Source organism: Sylvia atricapilla, chromosome 1, assembly GCF_009819655.1.
Source record: "Sylvia atricapilla isolate bSylAtr1 chromosome 1, bSylAtr1.pri, whole genome shotgun sequence".
Lineage (NCBI taxonomy): Eukaryota > Metazoa > Chordata > Aves > Passeriformes > Sylviidae > Sylvia > Sylvia atricapilla.
The window spans coordinates 17,264,456-17,291,565 of NC_089140.1; the positions used below are offsets into that span (position 1 = coordinate 17,264,456).

The 27,110-nt window shown below is 42.7% G+C and overlaps 1 protein-coding gene across 4 annotated transcripts in view; it reads left to right on the plus strand.

The window, feature by feature from the left end:
* Nucleotides 1-19,659: 19,659 nt before the first annotated feature.
* The window catches only part of ARHGAP21 (Rho GTPase activating protein 21), a 109,588-nt gene continuing 102,137 nt past the window's right edge, over nt 19,660-27,110 (plus strand). For 2 of the 4 annotated variants that reach the window (XM_066316120.1, XM_066316137.1), the window contains exon 1: nt 19,740-20,163. In XM_066316120.1, coding sequence (XP_066172217.1) covers nt 20,083-20,163 — 81 coding nt within the window. In that variant the 5' untranslated portion in view covers nt 19,740-20,082. Of the gene's footprint in view, nt 20,164-27,110 lie in introns of all 4 variants that reach the window. The other 2 variants (XM_066316129.1, XM_066316145.1) reach the window with 2 other exon arrangements.

The following is a 27,110-nucleotide window of genomic DNA, read 5'->3' on the forward strand; positions in this document are numbered from 1 at the left end:
ACACATTTATGATTTGTTCTTTTGTCTATTTATTCACCTAAGGTGAAAAATCCTGGGAAGCTGCTGTTACTCTTCTGGGTTAATATCAAATTTTCTCTGAAAGTTAGTTTTAAAATAGGCAATTAAACATTCAGATGTCACTATCTGTATGAATTGCTTTTTGAAAGACAAAAAAAATTCTTATTTATGTATAATGTTCCTATAATAATAGTTGTTAGTAGAAATGTGGACATAGAAAAACATCTCCAAAAAACCAGCTTTTTCTGTCCCTGTTTTGATGAAGTCTCAGCTAAAAGGTATTTTTCTATTTCCCATAGTCGTTTTCCAGGATTCTACCAGAACTTCTGTGTTCAATGTTTTAGGTCAGTAAATCTAAGTCATAGAACTCCTGCCTCATTACATATCAAGTGTGCTTCATTAGCACTACTTTACTGACCTTAGAAATTGCAGTTAAGGGAACCCTCACAAGTCTGGTTTTAATTGAGGATTCTCATTTTCCCTCCTTTCAACAAGTCTATTTCAAAGGTGGCAATGCAGATTGCTCATCCAAATTAATTTTCGTGCTGCCCTTCTTTGTGCATTCCACACAGGAGCAGGTCAATGCTCCTTATTTCTCCTGATACATCTGGTGTGTGTTCACAGTGGATCACATTTGCGTTCTGAATTATCTCAGCAACTACAGAATTGTTTCCTCTTGCTCCAGTGACATTTTATGGCACAATAAGTCAGCCTTGAAGTGAGAACAACTGGCTTTAAAGGAATATCCTTCGTCATTTCAGTGCTTCCGGCCATGACAATGGCATAGAATATATGCTGGGCCACATCTGAGTTCCTGCTGCAGATTTCTGTTGCAATGCCAGATTGCTTATCTGCTTTTCCCAGTCATTGCAATCAGTAGAGATCTCTGCAACCCCAGCTTTGCCTTCTGGACTGGGCAGGCACCTGCACAAGCTTTACAGGCTGCTGAGACCCCCACCTTGCTCCCACTCTTGGGACTGGTTCTACACACAGGCACAGCACAATGCTGAACTACAGTCTGATGTCTTGGGCCTCTCCTACTAGTTTTGATTATTTGCAACACCTGGAGAAATCTCCAGAAGCCCTGCTTCTGAATTAAGTCTGTTTCACCTGTGCGCCAGCTTGCTCCTCTCTGTCTCTACAGATCTGTCAGTCTTTTTGAAAACAAGAACTTTTTTCCTGACAAAGCCAGATTCTTGGCACATTCTTCCAGCATTCCTTTGAACATCCAGTCAGCAAACAACATCACAAATACTTGCCTGCCCCCTCATTGTTTCCTGACCCTGATTTATAAGAGGTCAGTGTGATAGATGTTTAAACTAACCACAGGCTCAGTTTATGCCAGGCCATTCCATCTGAGCTTTCATGTCATATTAATTACAATTCTTTTAAATTCTATTGCGATTAAAATCAAAAGCAACAGCTGTGTACTTTCAGCTCCCACACAAATATCAGGTATTGCTGAAGGCCAGATTCCACTCCTCCTTTCTGGATATCATCTTCCCCTTCTATATCTTCATGTTTTCAGATCAGTCTTGAAAAACATGGAAGCTCATCTAATTGAGTGGACAGCCAAGCACAGTGACATCCAAGAGAAAAGTACTGCATTAGATAAGACTGTTGCAAGCTGGCCCTTGGCAGACACGTCTGAGATGGCTTTCACAGCACAAATACAGGATGTGGACAAGAACATAGATTTTCTGTTTCAAAAATCGAGAAGTTACAGGCCTGATTTTAGAGATATGTATAAGAGCTACTTTCAAAGTATTAGGGAATCTGCCACAACAAATGAAACCAAGGTTCTGCAGGAGCTGAGGTGTCCAGGCTTTTCATCTCCAGCAGTGGATGGACACATGGCATAGTGTCCTGTTCATCAGCAGCACCCTAAGGGGATGCCCCATCATCAGCCTCCACATATGCTGGGGTTTAGCTAATTGGCCCCTTGCCCAACAGGTCAACTGCTAAATCATACTCTGCTTGCAGCACCTTGGCTTTTTCCTATTCCTACTCTCTTTTTCCCCCACTGCATTTCTTTTATTGTCTTCCTTTATCTTTTGCTGTATTTCTAGCTTTGCTTTGTCTTTATTTTGCTGGAACCAGCAGCCTTCTGCTGGACTCTCAGACTGAAGGATCTGCTGCGCTTCCTTTCTGGTCTCGCAGGACTGCTGCTGAAGCTTCTGGCAGAATTTCTTTTTTGCAGCTTCCCCCCCCCCCCCCAGATTCTACTGAAATAGCTGTTTGCCTTTCCAGTAAGAGATGCTGCATTATTTCCAGGAGCAGGTGGTTCTTGTTTCAGAAATTCCTGTCAAGAAACTGAAGCATGTGACATTTTGTAAATCACAGATTCTTGTTGTTTGTCCTGACAGTTTCTCTTATCTTTCTGAGCTGAAAGCTGATCCTTAAAATGGATAAGTAAGTGATATTGCATACTACAGTCCAGCCAAATAATAACTTGACAAATGGCTTAGGTGGAGTCACTGCAAAATGCAGAATTAGAAAAGATCATTTGATGTTGGTCAAGACAAAACTTTTATATTTGCACTATTGCCTCCCAGATTAATTAAAAATTACATGGCCTTCCAGCTCCTAAATCAGTTTAAAATCTCCTAATAGTTTTATAATCCTTGATTTATTTTCTTCTTCAAAAATTTCAACTTGAGATCCTTTTTGCTGTTTTTTAGCTTCCCTGTGTTCCTGCCTGACAACTAGAGTGCTGGTGACCCAGCCAGCTACCAGGCACTTCAGCTTGTTCCAGAACAACTGAAAATGTACCACCTTAAACTGGGCAATCTGCCCAATGAGAAAAAAAATGCATAAGGGAAAAAAAGCAATAAGTTATAGAGAAAACTAATTTTAAAATATGTATTATAGAAGCCTATCTATGGCAAGAGTAGATATAGGGTTTAAACTTCTAAAATTCAAAATCTGAATGTCTTGTACATTTTAAAATGTATCTTTGGGCTTGGATGTCTCTGGCTAGGGTCAGTCTATTTGGCATTATCTGAATTGTGCTAGCTGAAAGGAGGTTCTGCTGTCTGCAGACGAGTTCTTCCAGTTTCTATCCCTAGCCATCACATAACAACAATAACTTTACACTTAGCTCATGAAGATATGCCAGAGAATTTTCTTCCACACCTCGCTGCAGTCCAGATGGGCTGGAAGGCAATGTAGTGTCCTGGGAGCAGCCATAACAACTTTTTGTCCCACTTAGTATCTGAATGTTCTTGTTTTCGCTTGTGTGCAAAAGACAAGAGCCTGGAGCTTGTGCGCGTGCTGTTGGAGTGGCCCCGATAATGTCAGTGCCACAGAGTTACAGTCATTATCCCTGATAAAAGGAATGTGCTCCTGCTGCCTCTTCAGTGGATTCACGGCGAAAGAGGAAATAGCATATTTGTAGGTGCGAGGAGCAATGCTTTCCAAGGATACTTTAGTCTCTCCCACCTTAAAAAATCCTGTCCTTGACTCCAGTTGTCCATCCAGGTGCTCGCTCTTCCTTGCTGAGGGTCTGCTGCTTGAGCAGCTCAGAGTTTTCTTCTTCAGTTCTGACCCAACTCTTCCCTGACTCAGCTTCTGCCACCTGTGCTCCACTGAATCAGTGCACTTGGCTCATGACATCTGTAAAGTTCAGAACTGGAGGCAAGGTGAGTCTTTCATTCTAATTTTAAACTCTCACTTTAAAAACATTTTAAACTGTTTTGTGTAAAACTCAGTTATATTAAAGACAGGAACTTATGGGGAAAGGAGAAGGATTTGTGTATCTCTCTCAGAAGCTTCCTTATGACAAGGGCAAAGCAAGAACAGACTGTTCTATTGATACTGCTTTTTAGACTGAGCTTCCAGAAAGCCCAGCTGTCTGCTGAGGGTCCCACAAAAGCTCCTATTGATTTATTTCTAGCTAATACTACCTTCCTCCTCTGATCTGTCTCCTACTTTCATAGGATTTGTTCAGGTTAGTCTCCATTCTTTCATTTGGCTTCCAGGGTTCTATTTCTGCTTCTACATGTTTAATCTTTCTTACAAGGTGTTAAGGGTTCTTTATTCTCTTTTCAGCATTTTCTGAAAGTTCAAGAAATAGCTGTATTCAATCACCTTATCTTCCCTCTCTGTACTTTGCCTCTGAAGGATCTCATCATAAATACCATTTTGGCAGCTTGCTCCACGCTTATGATTCACCAGCTTTTCTACTTCCTATTTGTCACATTCAGATATTTATGGTAATCTTTTAATGCCACTCCACTAAACACATTTTTCTTGCAACTCTTGGGCTTCTGTGTCCTCTCATTATAGGAACCCAATTTTGGTTTCTCACATCCGTTACTCCCACCTTGTACAACTTATGTTCCCATAGTTCTGATATGGGTAGGAAAGTGGTGATGGGTTTGTGTGGGGTCACCAGTCACTGTAACCTAAAAATATGAGCAAGTCTCAGTGAAGTTTGGTGAATGGAAGTAGATTAAGTCTTGGATACATCCTTTAAGACTAACTTGTACTAGCTTGTACTCATATTTTTTTGTTTGTTTTTTTTATCTTCATTTGAGAAGGTGGACAATGCATAATCAAGCCTACCAGATTTTTCTAAAGACAACTGTATCCAACTGTGAAGGTGTAAACACAAAAGAGAGGGGCTGAGTGCTTGGCACTGACCGACAGGGAATAACTGGGAGTAATGAGATTAAATTGAACAAAGGAAAACCACTGAAGGTTGAACATCAGGAAAATATCCAGGCTGTGTCTATCAGACCATGGACTAATTTCCCACGGGAAGAGGTGGAAACTCCATCTCTTGAGTAATTTAAAATTAGAACAGATAAATCACTAAAACACAGAGGGCTGGGAACAACCCAATTGGAAGTGGAAAGGGATGAACTAGACAGTTTTGAAAAATGTTTCTAGTCTCAGTTTCTCTTCCCCTGAAATTAAATAACAAGCCTTGTTTAGGGTTTGCTCACGTGGTTGACAAACCTGCAGCTGCATGTGTTCTACTCATTATGGCCAGGTTGAAATGCTAATGTGACTGATCAGTTTTCTCTGCTGTGGCCACATCACAGCTAAAGCCTGGCAGGGTGACCAGAGGACTCCTGTAGAAGCCCTCCTTTTCCCCAAATCACAGACCTGGTTGGGGGCTGTCCCTGATTTTTTTTTTTTTTTTTTTTTTTTTTTTTCCAAAATCCTTTGTTTTCAATGGATTCCTTGTTATTTCCTATAGTACATACCCTGCTGGGCTGAGCTCCCCTAGATGGCAGAGCTGAAGCAATTTACAATGCAAAATGCTTTACAAAGCCCGGCTGGAACAAGGACTGCCATGGACAGCCTTCTAATTTCTTCAGACCTACTGGCTAGAAACAGATTCTGTTGCCATGGGTCACTTTTTGCTGCATGTGAGAGATGGTCCAACTCCATGTGCAATTAATGCAGTAAGGCCTTGGCCCCAAGAGGATATTGTTTCTCAAAAACGATGCAAGTTTCCAGTTCTCAAAAAAAGCAGGCCAAAGAAATGGTTCATTTATGGTTCATTTAGCAAACCACCAGGGTCCAGCTACACCAGCTTCTTGAAAAAAGTCAGCTATAATATGCTTGTGCATATGCTTGGAAAAGCAACAAAGGTGATGAGGCAAGGTGAGAGAAGATGAAAGTGACCTTCTTGTCCATTTACACTTTTGCACCTTGTGTTACCTTACACCAGGGGTTATCCCATCTGCAGCATCAATCTACACAGCTCTTGATCCACACTCAGCTCAGCTCTTCTTCCAACTCACTGAACTCTACTGCAGTGCATTTTTGGGGGTTGAAGTGCTGAGGAAACCTGAACACAAACTGGGTAACCTTTTGAGGATTTCTTTTGAAATTAAACTTCAAATAATTTCAAATTTAAGAATCTGATGAAAAAATGAGTTCTGTTATCTTGAGAACTGTCTTCATTTTCTATGGTTTGCTGAAGAGGACAATAGGTCAGGGGCTTTTTGTGTTATTTCTTTTTCAGCTGAGCAGCATCATGTGGGCTGCTGTGTTTCTTAGTTGGCAAAAGACTTTTTTTTCTTGAAAACTATTGTTGGATTAGTATGAGGTGCCTGACAGTTTCCCATCTTAGAGTCAGAAACAACTTAAAAATACTGACAGTGGCTGTGGTCTATGGAGGGGAAAAAGGAATTACTTGGGAAGCAAGAAGATTGATCTGAACTATTTCATCAGTCTCCCTTTGTTAACTATCTGAGATCATAAGTTTAAGTAATAAAACACAATCCAAATCAAGAGCTGTGAGTACAGCATAGCAAAAGAAAAAAAAATTATCTGTGGTGATAAGTGATCAGTTCAGAACCAGGCTAACCTTCTTAGCTCTGAATTTGTATAGCTTTACAGTTTGTTCCAGAAGAATTTACTTCTCATATAAGAATTTACTTCTGATTATTCTGTTGCATCCATTCTTTTATTGATCCCTTCCTTGTTACTCACTTTATATCTTCCATTATTTTAAATATTTTTGCTGAGTTTTGTAGTTTTTATTTTTCTCATCTTTGATTATCTCCAGCTCATTTCACATCTATTTAACCAATTTTGTCCATTTTTGCTTCCTCCCTGTATCTGTCTTATCTTTATAATCATTGTGTATCTTTTTTGATTTTCCACAGCTTCTCAGTATCAAATACTCATGTTGCAAAATTTCCCCTCGTATAAAGATCAACAATAAGTTAGCTGGAAGTCATCCGTATTTCATTATATTTGGCACTGAGAAGTGCAGCTTTTAAAGAGCCTCCACCCTACAGCTGCATCGCATCATTGATCCATTTAAATGCACTAATCTAGCCAAAAAGCCAATGTTTCCCATTACAACCTGTCTCTAAGTGACATCTATGTGCTAGTTTAGGAATAGATCTTCATAAGAGAACTACTTTGGAGGTAAACCAGGAAAAGATATTCTGCTTCAGTGCTGAACACTTGCATGCTTTTAACCTGAAATAAGTATGGAGCTGTGTAGTTCCATCCAGTTATATAGAGGGTAAAATAAACATAGTGTGCATAGCTCATTGAATACAAATTCTGCAATTATGGGTTGTGTGTATAACCATTTAAGTGACTAAATGGAACTGGCTCCTACATTTGAAGGGATTTCTCCACATAAAAGGAAAATTACTAAAAACTCTGAAATTCACAAGGAACATAGGGGAGGAGATCTAACATGTGACTAATATCCCAAAGCCCCTCAGGTCTTTAGAATAGTGATCATAACACTATAGCTTCATGAAAGGAGTAATGAGGCCTGATCTGCCCTCGGGCTAACACAGTAGTGTGTGACATGGCTTCTGAGTTAGTTTGACTTTGTTAACATAGTTATAATACTGGAAATCTTGCTAATCAAGATTAAGGGTCTTAGAAAATAAACAATCACAAACTGGGGTTTACAGGTCCTGTGACAGAGACACATTTTGGTATCAGCCTCATAGATGAAAAAAAGAGTTTTTTACAACAAAGAAGGAAAACACACAGTATATTCTATAGCATATTCATTATTTCAAATATGTCTATGTTGAAATAATGATCAATATCCAGTGCAGATCTTCTTCCAGTGTGATGTTATCTTCCTACACTTTCCAGGAGCCGGTGGGCTGCAGGACCCGCCCCTGGCACTGCTCTGCTCCAAAAGCTGTCACAGGAGAATGAGAGGGTTTTATAACAAGAGAGTGGGTAACTGTAATTTTGGTACTCAGGAACTCGTGGGAGGCTGTTTCTTGAGTCCAAAGGCAAGCTGATAAATGAGAATATACAGTGAGAGATGCACAGGCTTCGGAACGCTTTGCAGGAGCTGCTACCAGGAGATTCGCGGGGGCCATACCCAGCTACTTATGTGTTCTGGCACCTTTAGAAATACTATGGTTTCTCCTGAAGGACCATCTTGCTGCCAAATGCTTTTTGCATGTGTTCAATGGATGCCTGAGTCATAGATTCTACAGTGCTAGCATTCAAAAAACTAAGTTTACTTTTGATCTCCTTTCCAAAACTTCTTTTCTAATTCATAATTGTAGTCAACAGCACCTTTGACCTCCAACATGCCTTCCCATAAACTGAGCCTTAAGACAGACATACAGTTAAAGCCCTGAGTTGTATTTGTTTTCTAAATTAGCATCCAGGCTGTGATAAATGTGGCAGTGCTTGGATAACAAAGTTATTGTTTCATGCTGTTTGCTGGCAGCATCAGAATAACCGCAGTGGTCCCAGTCCAAGTCACACATGACTGAAAAGCCTCCTACTGCAGGGTGGCCTTCATTATCAATCCTTGTTCCATGAAAAGAACATGTCTCCAATCACTGTCTTGTCCAGGTGAACAAGATAAGGATTTAATCACTCCTTCCTACAGAGTAGTTTAAAGAATATCTATACAGAAAGTCTTTCTATGATGCTGACATACAGATATACAATGAATTAAAAAAATCCAGCCCTCATGAGAATGTGTACTTTGAATTTAGTTTTAATGCATTTGGCACATAGTTTATGATGTTTTTTCACCTCAAGAGAGGTCAATTATATCATGCTTCAATATCTTATTTTTCTCTGGACTTATACACAAGTCAGTTGTGAAAAACACTTTCTAATGATTTCCTGTTGTAGGGGACACACTGCTCAATTTTTATTACTATTAAATGGACCAAATTTCTACACTAAGAAAAAAATTTGCATGTACTAGGTATATTGTTTCCAAGGTCATAACTATTCTTGGTATAGTTTGTGACAGCCAGACTGCTAAATTTTTTAACATGATGAATGAAACTAAACTGAAAACAAATATTTTCTTTTACAGAAGCTTTCAAAATACAAGGCCTGGTACCTTGCTCAGAGTAAAAAAACATCTTCCTTACTAAAAGCAAACCTCTAGTAATACAGATCCTGCAGCACAGTCACACTTGCTCTCACCCCACAAAATGGCATGATGATCTATAAAACTAAAGAATTAGAAAATAACTAATTAACATAATTGAAATGTCTCAGTTAATATACTTGGTTAACAGCGATGTAATGTTACCAAGACAAACCCCCCCCTACACACTTGGATGAAAGCCTTACTGTTACCTCATATCATATTTATTTCTTAACATAGAAATAATTAATACTTTTATATGTATAGTTATACAGAGCAGAATTGCACAGCTGTCCCTGGCTAGCCATCAAAGGGATGTGTTCTGTACACAAAAGTAATTGTTACTTTTTCTGTAATTCTCCCAACATGAGGGTGGACAAAAAGAAAGTGGGCTAATATGTCATTGCAATTGCAGTAGTTTGGGGTTTCCCAGAAGTCACTGGAGAGAAATAAGAGCCCTAAGAGGTTGATGCAAACCATCTTATGTGTAGTACGAATGTGCCTGGCCAGCTTCTTTGTCTTTCATTGACTATTAAAGGAACATAGCTGATTAGCTCAGATCAAATGAATAATTTATAGATGGGTAAAATCAGGTGTCATGAATACCATCCTCAGTGTCTAGTGCATTTGGAGAGCACAAGGCAAGCAGAAAATTTCCCTTGCCTCAAGATATTAAGGGGTTGTGTTATTAAGCTCCCTGTTTGCCTACAGAAGGAGTCCTATTGCAGCCAGATTTGTAAGGATTTGCTTTCTCCTGGAATAAACAATAGTGGCTGTGCAGGAACATCTGTATCTGCAACAAGAGTTCCTCATTCTTGTCTTCACATTGAGCTAAACTGAAGGTGAATAAGACATTAATATTTTTGAAGGAGAGTACCCAGCATATGCTTTGATAATCCATTGATGTTTTCAATATTTCAGCAGTGCTCCTGCTCTGAATTGGAACCAAAAGAAGTAATTTCATTAAAAAGAAGAAGATAGAATGAGATCCATTTGATTAAAGCTTTTCCCACCAATACGCTAAGGAACATTTAGATTCTGCGGGCATCTTATGTATAATCAATGGAAAGTGCATGAGCAGAAACCAGAAAGGCTTGCAGGAAGCCAATGGAGAATGAGCAAAGGCTACAACAGACTAGACTCCAGATTACAAGGCTCTGGCATTTATCAGAGAAGAACCAAAATATTTGACTACTACGTGGACCCCATCCGTTGAAGAGTGGCAGGTGAACCCTGACATGGTTTAAGGCACCCTGCCAGCCTGCTCTGCACCGAGTGACACATTTGACAGTGATAAGGTGCTCCAGCAATGCTTCTGCAGAGGAAGCTGTAAGGAGCAGGACCACTGACCAGCACAATCCCATCACTCAGAAGTACCAGTCTCCCTATAGTTGGCATCCCCTCCAGCTGGGTCAGTTGTTTCTATGCCCTCTCTCAATGCAGAGCAGCAGGAAAAGGAAGGGGGTCGGGCACTATTTCATTAGCCCAGCAGTCTGTGAAATAACCATTTAGCTTCAGATGCAGCTAAATCAGGGAGCTGTTTGAGGTAGCCATCTTCAGGGGGCTCTAACATGGACCATCCCTTCCCAGTGATCCAAGTAATGTGCCTCTGCTCTCAGCTCTCATCTTTGTTCTTGTAAGAACAGTACTGTCATGAGCAAGAAGAGTATAATCCTCTGAGCTGGAGTCAGAAAACACATCTTGCAGGAGGAGAAGCCAAAAGATGACTGCTGCAGTGTTTCCACGTGGTTTACCCCCTTTGCTAAAGCAGCTAATTATTGGAAGGAACTTGAGCTCTGCACAGATGTTATTTACCTCTATTTTGAAATGCAGAAAGTTGCAGTAATCTGTTTTTCTTTAACTCTTTTGTGCTTTGGAAGTATCACACAGTTCAAAAGGCAATATAACTAATTTTTAAGAAAATTATTGAGATGATAGTGTTTTAATAACTGTTGTTTTATAAAAGAAAATAAATAAGGAAAATCAGATTAAATAAACATAAAAGCTTCAAGCAGCACATAAAAAAAGTTTTAGTGCATAGAGAAGCTTGACAAATGACAACTGCTGCAAATATTCACTATTTCTCTGGCTTGCATCAAGATTTCTCTAAAAGTTAGAGCATGTCTCCAGAAGAGCAGCCTGACACTTTGCAAATGGAATAGAACCTGTTGCTCCTGCAGCTGATCCCACAGGGGATGAGAAGAGCAAACAGGAATCTGTATATCAAGGAGAAGGGTTTTCCCTTTGGATGTCTTTTTTGAATTAATCAGATCCAGTTACTCAGGTGAATTACCTTTATAAAAATTGTTAAATACTTGTGGCCCTCACCTCAGGTAGTCACATAGACCTGAAAGGTAATCGTCCATCTCCACCTGATCAAAAGGAAAGAACACTCTTAATATATTAAAAATATTAGTCCCTGACCCTAGACATCAGGGAAAAATGCTTTGCATTACTGTGCTCAGAGTTTGTTTTGTACTTTGCTTAGGCCCTAAGGACTGCCTTGAGAATTAAACTAACTTGGACTGCTTTCCCCTGCCTCCCTTGCAACTCCTTGGTCTAATCCTGCAAATGACCTTTGTGTGTACATACTTTGCATCCACATGGAGCCATTTGGAGTCTGGCGCATATGAAACAGCACAATACTGCAGCAAAGAGTTCAAGTATATCTAATGAGTTAAAATATTTGGCTGCTGCTCTTTTCCTGGGAAAGCAGTTCTGAAACGAACATCTGAGGGTGTCCCAGCAAAAGACTGGGCTGAAAATATTCTGTAAACGTGGCTTTGTTCCTTAGCTCATTACTTTAATTTTGACTTCTCCCAGTATTATGTTATTGCTGATCAGATTTCTGGATAGATTTTTTACGACATTTGAAGCTCTAAGTCCATTGCCAAACAGGTACAAACTGGTGGAGGGTGCTGATGATTAATTTAGTTACACTAGAAACATGTTACATTTAATGCTTTCCTCAGTCAGTTCAAAAGCATGTTGCTTCTTTCCATACTACAGTTTGCATAGGCAATCAACACAGCCTGTTTACAGAAAATGATTGAGCACTCCTGTTCATTAGTTGCAATAATTTACATGGCTGGATTCCTATGTTGGTTTTTTTCTGTAAAGGCAGATGAGCCACTTGGAACCTGAACCCAATCCTAGGTGTCCCTAATCCTTGGTTGTCTGTGTTGGTCCCTACAGCTAGAGCAGAACCAGTCATTAGGTAGTATCTCTAACTCCAAGCAGCCAGTATCTTCTTCATCATTTGTTCAAAGGGTTTGTAAAACACTTAAAGAGAATGAATCCTGTACTTTCTTCTTCTTGAAAGCAGCATTCACACACAGTCCTTTCTCTGGAAGCAGGATGTAGCTTGGTCGGGAATTCATAACATTTCTTTCAGGAAGCTATAGTAAATGTTCAGTTTTGTTAAAATACCAAAGATATTCCTAATCCAGTCTCTTCTGGGAAATTTATAAACTACAGACATAAATACAATCCAGCTTGCCTCACACATTTGGGTTTTGGTTTGTTTGTTTTTAGTTTTTCCTTTTTTGTGGGGATCATGCTTCTCCGGATTCTGTCTCCCCATTTTCCATCTCACTTTTTAAAAGCTTCAGCAGAAAGATGGGCAGTGGGAAAGCAGTAGGGAAACAAATTAACCAACAAACCCCCAACCAACCAACCAACCAGAAAAAAAACCCCACCCAATGTAATATCACTTTCAGAGCCTAGTTCCCATAAATAGTAATCAGCTTACAGGTTTAGACACCTTCTGGCCTTTGGATGACTCCTGCTGTCCTAGAGAACATCTCTTTTGTCTCTTCAGTGAAAAGAGAGCTGAGCAGCAGTTGGTTGGCATAAGTGGCAGCATATGAAGTCAGCTTTAGAAGCCAGTAAAAGCCAAGTACCTCCTTTCTGCGGGTATCTGGCAGTGAGGTTCTGATGAGCTCAAACTGAAGTATAAGCTCTTTGGACAGAGTAGGTAAAATGTGGGAGCAGCAACTGACACATTGCTTTGGGTGGGGCATGTCATTTTTGGAAGGAGGGAGAGTTTGAATGAAATCAACATATTCATGTGATACATTTAATTTTTACTCCTGAGCTTTTCCTCAATACTTGAAACCTGTTTTGATTCAGCCCAGCTCTAGAGGCAGATCTGTTATATAGCAGAGCTCAGGGGAAAGCTGCCATGCTTCATCCATCTATAGGGAAACAGTGGACAGTCAGAAAAAATACAGGATGAGTAGCCTGAATTTTGGATTGGCTGTTAGCACCTCTGTGCTACTAAAACAAGGCTTCGCTAATCAGTGGATCAAGCTGCTGATTACCTGATAAAGCAAAGAGAGAGCAACAACGCTGTTGTCAATTCATCACCAGCTACTTCCACCTATATTGTCAGTTCAGTAGTTAAACTAAACATTCAACAAAATAGGGCTGATTTATTACCTTCCAGTCAGAAGCACAGAACCAAACACAGAGCTGTTATTTCAGTAGAGGAGCTAAGGTAACTCAAACTGTCATTTCACTTTTCCCTGTCATTCAGGCACTTAAACCTTTGCTGTCATGGCCAGTTTTAAATAGGTTGGATATTTATTGTGTTGAACTCCTTTAAACTGTGCATGTGTGGGAGGGGAGGGTTTCTGAGGGAAAATGCTGCACATGTTATAGTCCCTGCTGGCTTTCTAAAACAAGTTAACATTGTTTGACCTAAAGTGAATAAACCCTCAGCAGAACTGAGGCCGATGACTTTATCTGTTAGATTCTGGCTCCTCTAATTTAAAACAAATGAAAGAATGTAGATAGTTAAAGTAAATGCAGAAAAGATTGGAGTGATTTCTTTTTCCCTCGACCTTTAAAAAATTAGGAAATCCTCTGAAAACAGGCACAGCATCTTTAGAAACGTTGTCACTGTTGTTATTCCACAGTGACAGTTTCCAACAGCAAAGCATGAAAAACATGTTTTGCTTTGCTCATGGTTTCAGAGTGTGTCAGTAGATTTTCACTGCTGAGAACCCAAGTTAAAAGTCTTAAGCGAGTTCTGCTGGGCTCCTCCTAACCATAATCTTGCCTGCTCAAGTTTTATACCACAACCCATTCTCCTGGGCTCACTGAATTATACTTGAAATTGTTTTTGTCCCTGGCTGGATGATAGTAAATTCCTGCAGGCTTGAACAACTTTGTATTTCTTTACAAAATACCAGGTTTGTGATCTGACCTGAAATACTAATGCTGCAAACTCACCCAAATGTATCCAACTCCAGACTGAGAGTAGCAGGGATGATTGTGTAAACAGCTGAGGCTTGCTGTGATAATAACTGTGCCAGCCTGGCTCAGTCCACATTGGTAGCCTGACACAAACAAAACACCTCTGGGTCCAGTTCAGGAAGACTGGCAATGGATCAGGGATGCTGGCCAGGAGGAAGTCATCTTGCTCTCCACTCTTGGCTTATCTTTGTGCTTTGGACATTGTTACTCTCACCACATCAGAAGTGGCATCCTGACAGACACAGATCTCTCTTTACACCGTAGCTTTGTTATCTGAGAAGACTACACTGAGAAGACACATCATCTGAGACATTGGTTTTCATAGCACAGATAGCTGGTTCCAAAAAGTGGACAAATCCCAGAAGCCAAATGGCTTCTTTCTCCTTACAGTGCAGCAGGATAAGAACTAAGTTCCCAGATTTCCTCCCAATCTGCAATGTTGCTCTCTGTTGGCACCTCTAGGCAGTGATTATTTTTTCCCTGAGAATAATCTTGCAGAATACTGTATGCACTTAAAATGGTGTTATTTCTAGGAGGTATTGCCTAACACCCTGTGACTGATGGAGATGGCTGACTGAAGTTTCAGGATGTCAAAATCTTCTCTTACTATGGACCCAGTGGTAGGCCTTGCTGCAATTCTCTTTGGCAGTGTTCTGAGCACTTCAAAAGCATCAGTATCGGGGGCCAAGTGAGGAAGGTGTGATCTCCTGTGAACAGAAGACTGAAATAAAAGAAAGGAAACACATTTATAAGGCTTCAGTGTAAAAGGGTAGATGTAAGCACGGCAGCAATGACATTTATTTCTGTTGCCTGAGTGCTGGTGATAGGAACATCTATAGAGAGAAAGGGGAATATTGTGGTATGGTTACCAAGAAAACAACCATCACTACTGATGTCTAAGACGAATACTGTACTAGTGCTGGACAGGAAACAGATGCCTGCATCATGACTCAATCACAGGAATTTCAGTGCAGAAATCTGTAAAGCAAATGCAGTTGCAGACAATGGTCACGTTACTGCATTGCTACAGTAATGATTTTGTGGCTTTTACATATCTAGGAGGGACTGACTACCATCTGCAGTATCTTGGAAATACCAATGAATGAAAATTGTATATGTAATCCACTCCCCAAATCTCCATGCTGGGAATAATGTACTGAATCATCCTCAGGCACCTGTCAGCATCCTTGGGGAGCAGGGAGCTGTTAGGCTGATGGCAGTGATGAAAAGCCTGGTACACTGTGGTGCTTGCAAACACTTCCTGGGAGGCAGTAGTATTTCTTATGTCCAAAACAACCTAACAGAAGTGTCCAGATTCAGCCTGGACCTCTCAAAGCAGGCCCTGATAGTGAGATTAAAGTCACTGGCGACTACAATAGAAACTCTTATCAGAATGGTCATTACCTCAGCAGCTCCTACAAGTAACAATTTTCGAGAGTAAACATCAGTATGAACATCTACTTGCCTGAGGCATATGTCTGCCCACTCACTCTTCCTTTCATCTCTAAACTCAGGCCCTGTAAAAACTTGGACCTTTTCCTACTTTTCTTCTCAGACTTCTCCTTAGGAGAGAAAGCCTTTATCCCAGGACAAAATACCCAAGATTTACTGCTATCTCTCACTGCTGCCTATCTAATCTATTTTACTCAGGTACTCCACACTAATCTAATCTAATCTAAAGAGTCCTGTAAAAAACCTGCTCTCGCTTTAAGTTCCTTTTCTCTCCACTGCTGTTGCTGTCTAACCCAAAGGCTGGGCATTTGGAACTGGCTATGGCTGGGCCTCCTCAGTGCATGTGGCACCTCAGGTATGATGTGTGGTGGGCTGCAGGTGGTGAGAAATGAGACAGCCTTCAAGATGGCAAGGACAACAGAACTGCTTGGCAAATGAATTGCTTCACCTGAGCACGTTACACATCTACACACTAGTGTAGGTGAGAGAAAGGCATGTGTGCCCCTGTGCCCTGCCAGGGGCAGGGGCTATGCTCCATCTGGAAAGGAGGCAGGTACCTATAACATATTTAGTATAATGAAATTCAACCCTCCAGTCTACCTGGCCAAGTGAATTTTGATGTCCACAAATTAGCCTTTAGAATATCTATAATCTCAACACATCAACACGTTCATTCAGCAAATGATAGTGTAAGAAGATAGAGCCCAATAATTGTGCCACCAGTGACCCAGCAGAATGGGCAGAACAGAATGACTGAGTATACCTTAGCCCCCAGACTGCAAGACAGGCTTAGCTCTGTCTACCTTGGCAATTTGAATTAGCTGCTAGACTTTGCACTGAGGTGGCTGAGATGTGCTCAAAGATGTCTGCAGCAGCTCTCCTGTGGGGATGATACTCTTTAGCAAGGAGTGATAATAAACAGTAGGACGGTGCTAACACTTTAAGCTGCTGCAGCTGCCTGCTAAGTGAGGATGTGTCAACACCTTCAGACTGGAAGGTGAGAAAGTGAAATTATAGCTTTCAGTTACCCTATTTCTGCTTTTGCAACCTCTTTTATTAAATCACTTTCAAGGATGATTAAGGGACTCAAAGGTTTGCTTGTGTATTATGGATCCAAGATACTGAACACGTTTCTGAAAGTCTGTGTCCTTCTTTAAGATTTTATTGTAACTATGACACTATATTTAAAATAAAAAATTACAGCAAGATAGTCTTACACAATGAAGTCCTAAAAACAGTCCAGTGTCTTTTACAAAAACATCTGCCACTAAAAAATTAAAACACTGTAATATGAGGAAGAAAATTAAGTACACAGTTTAACAAAGGTTTGTGTAGCCAGAATTTTCTTTTAATAATTACACAAGTGTAAACGTCTCAGTCAATAATGAGATCTCATCCCTCAACCTAGCAATGAAGCAATATGTGATTCTAGGATCAAATTTTCCTCGGTGACATTTTCATCTCCCTGTTACAGTTTGAAAGCTAAAGGTAGAGAAATTGATTTGCAATGTAAAAAAAGTAAAACTGGAAGATTTGTCTCTGTATTGAGGTAGCTGTGCTGATACAGGGACTTATTGGATACTATACTCAGAGTCCACTTGTAGTTCAATCTCTCCATGACATTTTGTAAACCTGACAATATTCTATGTGGGTATTAATTATGATACTAATTTAGATTTGGAGTCAGTACTGTGTCTCCTATTGAGAAAAAAAGATATGAATACATGAACTGATTTTCTATACAGCATGGATTCTTGACGGTGTTCTGCAGATTGGCATGATGACTCCAATGCAGAGAACAATACATAGCCGAGCGCATAGCTACACTTCTTGGCTCTGTTTGATAACAGTCTCAACAGAAGTGCCCCAACTGTTCCCCTTCTCCACTCTTCAAAGATCTCAAGTGATTTTAATTCTGGTCTTTTCAAGTTCTTGACAACCATTGTGCAAACAATATTATAACAGTATATAAAGTTATATTATAACAGTAAATATATAAATTTTTTTGCTAGGTCTGGATGGCAACTAAATCTTTAAATGTTGTAGGACAGAGAGAAATGATTAGGGAGCTGGGCAGGACCTTCCTGTAGATTGCCAGATGGACAGCAGTATGCTTATTCAAAAATATGTGCATGCAATCTCTGGTCTAGGTCAGGTTAAGCCACAAACTAGTCTTCAACATCAGAAATTTATGAGGAACTCAAATTCAGAAACCACTACATATTTTTAACTATATATATGCCTAATGAAATCCACAGCAACACACAGTATTGTAGGCAAGCACCTGAATCAGTGTGACAGGCTGTGAGTTTTAATACCCTTTTCAACTCGGCAGATGTGACCTTGGTTGAAAATAATTAACATAAGAGCCTTGAGACTTTTCCTGCAGCTACTGGATATGGGCTTGTTCCTCAGTTCTCTGGATACCAGTATTCATGCCTGCTGACAACCCAAGTTGCTGATGGATAACCAGGACAGGCACCTCTTTTCAGAGATTGTGATCTCATGGTCAAGGGTAGCACCGTAAAAAAAAACCACAACCCAAAACATTACTATTGTTTTCAGAACACAAACTAGACATAACCCTTCATTTCACTCAATTCTTTACCAATTCCTGCAAATGCTTTGTTTTTCTTTGTTCCCTGACAGAGAGACCGTACTTGTCCGATCTCCACGCTGGAAAACACCATTGTAAAAACCGAAATTTAAAATCACACACTCTAATGATGACAAAGTATAGACGATGTCTGCATTTAGCGCCTTCGTGGCTGTAACAAAGACAAATTCGCCCCCCTCCTCCGCCACTGGCCCAGGACTTCGGCCGGGACTGTCCAAAGCCAGGCGAGAGGCGGTCGCGGTCCTCCCGAAGCCAGGTGCAGGTGGAGCTGGCGGCAGAAGCATCAAATCCTGCGTTAGGGCGGAAAGTGTGAGATCGCTGCTGTGTGATCGCCCCGAAAACGCCCAGGGAAGCAGCGGCAAGCGCCGCCGCCCCAGGCTGTGCAGGCGGGCGGCGGCCGCGGGGCTCTGCGCTCCCCGGCCGCAGGGCGGGTGCCCTGGACGGCAGCCGAGAGCCAGTTCCTGCCCTCGCGGTGTCGTCCGAGAAGGTGGGTGTATTTTTGGAGGGAAGAGAAAGCGCCAGTCGGGAGGCAGGGGAAGGGGACACGCTCCCCCGCCAGCAGAGCCAGCGGGAGCGGCCCGCGCCGGGAACGGCGGGGGCAGGGGCAGGAGCCGAGCGAGAGCGGCCGGCGGCAGCGGGAGGCGGCGCCGCCCCTCGCGGGCTCTCGCAGCCGGCCGGCGGGCTGGGGCCGCCCGTCACCCCTGTCTTGGCAGGGCGGGGGCCGGCTGCGGCGCTGGGACGGCCCCGGGGCCTGCCCGGGATGGGCTGTGATGGGACGGGGCAGACGGGGGGCCGTGCTAGGGCCCGGGGAAACGATCGCGGCGAGCAGCATAGGCGGCACAGCCGCACTTCGAGAGTGCCCCGCCGCTCCCCCCGCCGCCAAGCCGTGCCCAGGTAGCCGGGGCAGCCCTGGGAGCAGACCGGGGGGGCGCAGCTGGCGCGATGGCCGCAGCGCCCAGACGCCCTAATTGCCGCCGGCGGGGCCGCAGCGGCCGCCGCCGCCGAAGCGAAGCAGCGTCTGTGCGGGGGGAGGCCCGAGGGAGGGGCGCGGGCGGGGCGTGGGGCGCGGTGGTCTGATCGCGAACGGCTCCGGCTACGTAGACGGGGGGAGGGAGCGGCCTGCGAGCGGGGCAGACCCGCGTAAGAGACAAAAGCCCGGCACGGCCTCGCTGGTGCCGGAGGGGGTCTTTTGTTGCCGCTTCTTCATCGGGGCTTGTGCGCTTTCTGCTGCCGCCCCCCGCCCCGGCACGCCGCTGGATACAGCCGGGGCAGGAATCGCGAGCAGGCGGCGGCTTCCGCCCGGCCCGGAGAACGAGCGGCCCCTCGGCCCCCGGTCCCGTCCTCCTCGTCCACCAGTTGATCAAAGTTGGGCCGGGCCGAGGCGGGGAGCGGCCCTACCGCCCCCGCCGGCCGGGGCTGCCCGGACAGCGCTGCCCCGTCCCCGCTCCCTCCGGCGGCGTGTAGTGAAGTAGGAAGGAGCGGACACCTCCCGCCTCTCCCCGCTTGCCCTCTCCTCCCCGCGGCTGGGGCTCTGGATAGGAGGAGCCGGAGGAAGAGGAAGATGACGAGTGGGTGCAATTAGCCTAACAAGGGACGGGCGGCGGAGGCGTCCCCGCGCCGAGGACTGACACATCTGCTCTCTCTCCTCCTCCAGCCATGAAGGCAGAAGCCGGGGAGCGTAGCTGAAGCCCAGGGTCGTTCCGGTGTTCTTCCCTATGGCAACCGCGTGAAGGGGCCGACCCCGTTCCCCCGGCGGCGGGGCTGGGCTGGCCGAGCCTCGCCTGGTGTGCGCGAGCGGCTCCGGCGTTGGCTCCCTCCTCCCGTCCCTTTCCTTCCCCGATGTGGGCTCCAGAGGATTTGCGCCTCCTTTGTAACCGGGAATGAAATAATGGCGACCCGGTGGGCAGCGGGGCCACCCGGCGGAGATGGAGACGACGAGCCCCCCCCGGGCGGCGGCGCCGGCGGCCAGGTAGGAACGGCGGAGGCGGGCGGGGCGCGGGCCGGGCCGGGCGGCCGCCTCCCGCCGCGGGGAACGGCTTGGCTGGGGCGAGCTTAATGGCCGCTCCCTCCCGCTCTCCCTCCCTCCCACTCTTCCTGCCCGCCCGCCCCGGAGTTGCTGGGAGTTGGGCGCTGGGAGCGGTGCGGCTCCCCGGCAGCGGAGGGGAGGCGGCCGCCCGGCCGAGCGCTCGCCGCGCTGTCGGGGCAGCGCTCCCGGGCCGGGAGGCGGCGGCGCCTTCGCTGCCCCACGGGCCGGGCGGTGGCTGCGCTTCCCGCCCCGCGGAGCCGCCGCCCTCGCCCTCGGGACGGAGGTTTCCCCGGGGCCGCCCCTCGGGCCCCTCGCCCCCCCGGGCACAGCGTGGCGTGCCGCTCCTACGCCCAACCTGCCCGTCCTGGAGGAGCGCTTCGCTGGGCGCTCAGGGCTACGGCTCCGTCCTTGTCACATTCCTGTCGTGCTGATTTTGGGTAGAAAGAAGGGTCTGGCCTCTGTCTGCTAGTACCCAGTGCTTGCCGCTCTCCTGTCTATCCGCAGGCACTTATATTAAGGATATTTCTATCCATAACATTTGTTGCTGGAACGATCCTCTGTGTGTTTAGTTCAGAAACTTAATAGCATGCCCTATGGTGGCACCATTGCATGTTTTGACTTGCAAGACAAAGTTTTTAACACAAAAGCATGTCTGATCCTCCTGTGCTCCCTATTAATAGTAAGGTCTCTGAAACAACTATTAACTTTAGATTCAACAAAATGCATATAACAGCTTCAGTACACTTGTTTTAAGATTTGCCTTAAACTTTATTTACAAAGACAAACTTGATTTTGTAATTCTCAAACTTAGAGTATGTATGTTGTGCTGAAGAAAAAGCTGATTTAGATCTGCTTTATGTAGATAAAGGGCATGTATTCCCCCTTTTGTTTGCTGACGTTGAAATACAGTTGAGTGATTTTTAGGCATACAAGACTTTAATCTAAAAGTGCGGGTGGTTTTTGGCTTATTTGTGGTTTTTTATTCTGTGTGATTTTTTTTTTCTTAAGACCCTGAGTTTTAGTTTACTGGTGTCTTGAATTCACCCTTCTGCCTTGGTTTGAAAGTTCACACATGGTATTGTAGGATTTTCCTTTCTGCTATCACCTCAATTAAGAGGTTCCCACAGTCTCTTAAAGCCAGGTGGGTTAGTTGAGGATAAAATCAGAGTCTTAAGGAAGAGCACAGAAGATCTTAAGACTTTGTGATAAAATAAAATACAATACCATGTTTGGAGAACCTGTTCTTCAGTACTGTTCAGATAGTGTGGGAAGAAAGAGAAAACTGCATGTCTAAGGGTAAAAATTAATATCTTTTTAAATCTGTCACATTGAAACTTCGATCTTTGGCACTAGTCCTTGTCATCATCTACCTCTCCCTGTGCCAGTACGCCTTAACAAGGCCTGTGGCACTATTGCAGCTCATCATGTTAAAGCTGTCTAATTGGGGACTACTAATAGGTGTGGAATTCCAAAAAGGACTGCTCTGCCTGTTGCTTTGCCAGGTGCTTACATGTTGGAGTTAAAATGTAACTGGTAGAAAACATGTGCTCGGACCTGTGATTGCCTTAATCACAGCAGGCCTGATGTAATCTTCGCTTGAACTTAGACAGCCCTGGTGTATGTCTGATCAAGGCTGCAGTGTGTTCTCAGTTGCCTTTGTGTAATATTGCAGCCTGTCTTAAAGTTCGGTTTATTTTCTTACAACTTTATTTTCATAGATTTTTGTAAAATGCCAAGAGAGGAAAGATTTGTGACTTGACATCTGCTCTCTCAGTTTGGATGATGGAATAGTTACTGTTTACAGTGCTTCATGTGCTATATATGAACAAATACCTTTAATTGAAGTCTGTCGTGTTTGTATTGAACAGTAAGGATGTCTTGTCTGTTTAAAAGATCAGAAAACACGTTTAATGAAAAACAATTGCTGTAAAAAAGGACTACAGGTTTTTTTTAAAAAAAACTTGCTGCAGTTGCAGGAGTTTATTATAGTATTAGTATTCTGGTTAGTATTCTAATACTGTTGTGCAAGGTATTAGCAATTTTGGGAAATGATTTATGGTTTTGGGACACTGGATCCCATATGTTGTTTGCATTATAATGAAGTCATCAAGTAAAATACGTTTAATATTTAAGTGTAGCTCTATAGACACAGCAGGTTGTCGCCAGGAAGACTCCAGGCATAGCCGTTGTTCACCACAGTCAGGGGAATTGCAACAGAAATTAGGACTTTCAATCAGTTTAAGGTTTTGGAAATGCACAACTGTAGTCATCCAGGTTTGAACAAGAACTGAAAAACTTGTCCTCTAGCTTCAAGATCAGTAGTCAGCCTAAGAAAGGGAATGTCTGACAGAGAAGTGGTGCTTCTATGATCTTTTTGTGTACACAGGTAGGAGAATAGAGGACACGTGATTTGAGTCCTCTGGGTACCACCGTGTATGTTGGTCGATAATTGTGTTTTCTTTTGGACGCCTGCCTACTCTGATACTAAGTTCTGTTTGGTCACGCCTCCTTGCATGTCTTTTTGTCTTTTTTTTTTTTTTTTTTTTTTTTTTTGGTGGTGGTGTTGTTAATTTCATTTTTCCTTTGGTCTGTTTCGTTTCACCTGATGGTCTTTTTCACTTCGGAGCTCGTTCACCGAAACGCCTGTTGTGGACAAAGATTGCGCACTGAGGCTTGCAGGCTCCCTCTGAACACGAGCGCCTGTTCAAAGGGACAGGTCACGTACTGCGGGCTCCTGGGGGAGCTGGCAGAGAGGGCCAGGGACTCTCAGGGCTGTTTGCCATTCTGTTTGAAATCTGACACACGCTTACAAATGGAAGAATTGCTGGGCTTATGTTCATAAGGCCAGATAAGTGAGACCTTGTTCTTTCTGGCTTTTAGATTAAGAAGCATTGGCTATCTCTGTTCTGTCAGGTTGTAGCAGGATTTTGTTGGAGAGTTTATGCCCTGCTGAGGTACAGGCAGTACTGCTTCAGTCACAACATCCCACCTACAGGCCTGTCCAGACTGCCGACTGGAACTGGTGTCTTCGTTAGTGTAAATTTAATTTCTCCTCCTTTGCCTCGAAAGGCACAACAAAAAGTGCTTTTATTTTGATGGGGGGTTTTTCGGTTCTCTGTTCCTACTGTTTTGCATTTAAAGAAGTGCTGTGTCTCTTTGTGGTATAGTTTACTGTTAATCTGTATTAATACATTTTGAATATTAAATGCAGGTTGAAGAAAATATTAAGCACAGTGTGTGTGGCCTTAAAAGCCAAATTTTAATTATTAACAATACTATTTCCTCGGTTTATTAATACTAAAAATGAATACTAAAAATGCCTTATTAAGTAATTTTATTAAGACTGAATTTTTTCTTTGAGTTTTGTTACATGTTTTTGTTTTGCGTAGCAGGCGAGTTGTTAGGAATAGTGAACAGTCTTTAGTGATTTCCAACATCTTCTGTATTTGTCAAAAGTTAGGAATACATTTCCAAATACTTCTGTAAAAATAAAGAGGTTTGTCTGTACTTGCTTTGTAATCACGACTGTTCAATTTCTGAGAAGAAAACCCCACAATATTCTTACTCCTACACCGTATCAGAGAGGGTGCAACTGCGTAAACTGAAGAGAAGCATGTGCTTGGTCAGGAACCAGAGAAGGGCAGTGATGGCACTAAAAATAGAAAATCATTTGCCTTCTCACTAACAATAATGAATAGATCGTTTGCTATTTTAACAGCCCGGTTGATATGACATTGGTGAACAGCACGTGGTGACTCCCAGGTGTTCCATCTCTCCACTGTCAGAGCAGAATGTCAGTCTTTCTGTAATTGTGCCTGTAAACATGTGAACTGCTCTGGAACTCGGTGTTGTTGGGTATTGATGCTTTTTCTATGCCTGATACTCAGACGCTGGAAGGTTTAATCATGATGTTAAAGATCAGAATTGGAAAAATCCATTTGTAAAATTTTATATGTCAAATAGTACACAATGCTGGTTGTTAAAAGTGTACATTACTTAGAGTGATAGACAATTCTGCACAAAGCTTCTGTTTAATAAATTCAGTATAAATACCAGCATTACTAGGAGTTTTGGTTGCAGCTGTTCAAAAAGCTTGAGTCAAATCTTGTTTAATCATGCAAGCATAACACTGGCTTCTGCTCTGATTTATGTCAGCATAAGCCTAGGATAATTTGACAAAACATGGACCTCTTTCATGAAGAAATACTACATATTTGATCAGTGACAATATGAAGCAGGAAGTAGTTCCTTCAAGAAAAGGAAGGTATCTGCCTTCTGATGTAACTGCATTTAATGTGTTTTTCTAAAGTGACTTCTTGCTTCCTAGTTATACATCTTTGTTGATTTTACCACTTTGGTATACTTGTCTGAAAAACAAAACTTTTGCAAGAGAAATGCTGTGGACTGAGAGTATCTTGAACTGTGTTCACATGAAGTAACAGCTTCTACTGCATGTAGTATATGCATTATACAACTGAACTTTTTTCTTTAGCGGGTTTGACAAACATCAAAACACTAAGTTTTGATTATTTCATCTGTATAAGCTGTTTTGAATAATTTTTAATAACGTGCAAAAGTAACATCTGCTACTTAAGACATATTGTTTCATGTCATTTGTATTTACTTCCATGCAAAAACAATTGAGAGAGCAGTTGGGGAAGGGGAGCTATTTCATCTCACGCACTGTATGTGTTTGTGATCTTGTCCCTCTTGTATCTTTGAAAAAATCTTACTGTAGGTGGGTAATCAAAACTTAACTGAACAGTATGGGCTCTGAAAAGAGTAAAAAGCTGGTATTTTTTTTCTTTAATTCTCTGACTACATATATATGTGGCTGTGTAAATGATGATTATACTATAAACATGCAACTTCTGAGCCTTACTAGAAGAAAAAAAAAATCTTCCTGAGGAAGCCCAAGTGTTAGGCTAAGCTGTTAGGAATATCTATTGGTGCTGTGTAGCTGATGTTTTGGTTTTTTCTCTGATAAGAACTGGACGAAGAAAGTTGACATTTTCTAGCACTGAGAGCTTGTGTGCTATTCTTCCCTGCAGTTGTTTGTGTGCTAAATTGCATAGAATAGGAAACAGATACAAAAAATTATGAAATTATGCTCTGGTGTAAATGATGGGGCTTCTAAACTGCATTGCAACAGTCTGCATTGCCGGTAGTCCAGAAGTCAGTCTGGTGGGCTGTTAGACACAATTCCGTGCTTGTGGAAGCTGTCAGAGCCTGTGATCTCGTCAAAACCTTGAACTTGGGGGCTTGGTACAGAGGAAGTGTTTGTCTGCCTGCCACAATAGAAAATGGATAAATACTAAAAATGTTAGGCTAAGCATAACAGTGGATGTGAGTTTTGCTCTCTGGTCAGATTGATTTCTTTCTACAGAATTCTTGTAACACTTCGCCTTTTATTATGAAATGTAGATTGTTGTAAAGGCTGTGCTTTTCTGTTGTCCAAATCCTTCTTTTGTTGTATAATTTTTATGTTTTTTGCAAAGACACTCCATGGCATTTTTTGCCCATCGCCCAGTAGTTGGCACACACAGTAGAAGTATAATGGGTGGGAGCAGTGACATCAAACAAGCTTTGATTGTGTTCGTATCAGAGGCCTGACAGATCTTGTAAACCTGAAAGTACATAGTCTTAGAGTTGCAAGGTGGGATTAAGCTGTTTTATGAATACAGTCCCTGAGTACATAAAGATTATTTAATGGGAAGGCTTCTTCTGTGGTGTGTTTTTCTTGTTTGATTTGGTTTGTTTTATTTTTTTAACCATGGTAAAATGCATTTTGCATTTACTCTAGTTAGATGAGAAATCTGGCTTCTCCCTGTTTTGTTGTTTACTTTGGTAACAGGGAAACAGTTTTCTGAATTTACTGTTGGATGACTGCTGTTGGATTTGAAGATAACTGTTCTGGGGAGGTGTTACTAGAGTTTAGTGATTGGGTCACTTGGTAAGAGGATGGTAAAGATTAGGCACAACTGTATGCTTTGTTCCCTGCATCTCTGTGTGGGGGGCTAGAACGACTGTGTTTTTCTGAATTGGTGTACCCTCTTGTGCCAGGGAATTGTGTTCAGCGGCAAGTGTTGATGCTTTATATTTTCTGTTCTGGATTTTTGCTTTGAGGACTTGTATATCAGAAACGTTTTAGTGAAGCCTTGGGATCTGTTGCTGCAGCTCTCTACAGCCTGTTTGACAAAGCCTGATCTAAATCATGTTAGGAAATATTTGGTGCTGGGCATGAGAGGCTCTGTGTGGGCATTCTGTGCTGGACACAAACAGATGTTTAGATTTTGACTCTGGCTTGCAACCGTGGGTATACACCTTTGGGAGTGGAGGTAGTAGGCTTATTTTTGTTCTAATTTTCTCTATTTCCATGTGCCAGCAGCTGCCGCTTTGGTGAGAGTGAATGAGGTGCCCCCTCAGAGGACATGGCTAATTACAGATTGTCTGTTGGTGGAGGGGGGGCACTCCGGGATAGACATTTTCTTTCGTGTGCGTGGCATTTGCATAATGTGTTAGGACACACAGTATGGAGTGCATTAAGCACTAGCAAATATGCTGTGGGGAATAATCTTGCACTGGCATCACTGAGTTGGCTGGCTAACATCATCTTCCATATTTTAATTTTTGAGGTTTATATTTGTCTGTTTGAAGGGCCAGGGACAAGGAATGAAATACAAAACTGTATTGAGAAGAGACATTTTAAATGTCTTAAGCAACATTTGCAGTTGGTAGAAATAGGTTGAAAGGAGAAACGTGAACTTGTGTGAAGATTTTGATTTTCATTTGTTTGCTGTGTGGTTTTGTTTTTTTTTTTTTTTTTCCCCTTATTTGTGGGTTTTTTTGGAGTTCTTTTTTTTCCCCTAATGGAAATGACAGTGTACCCT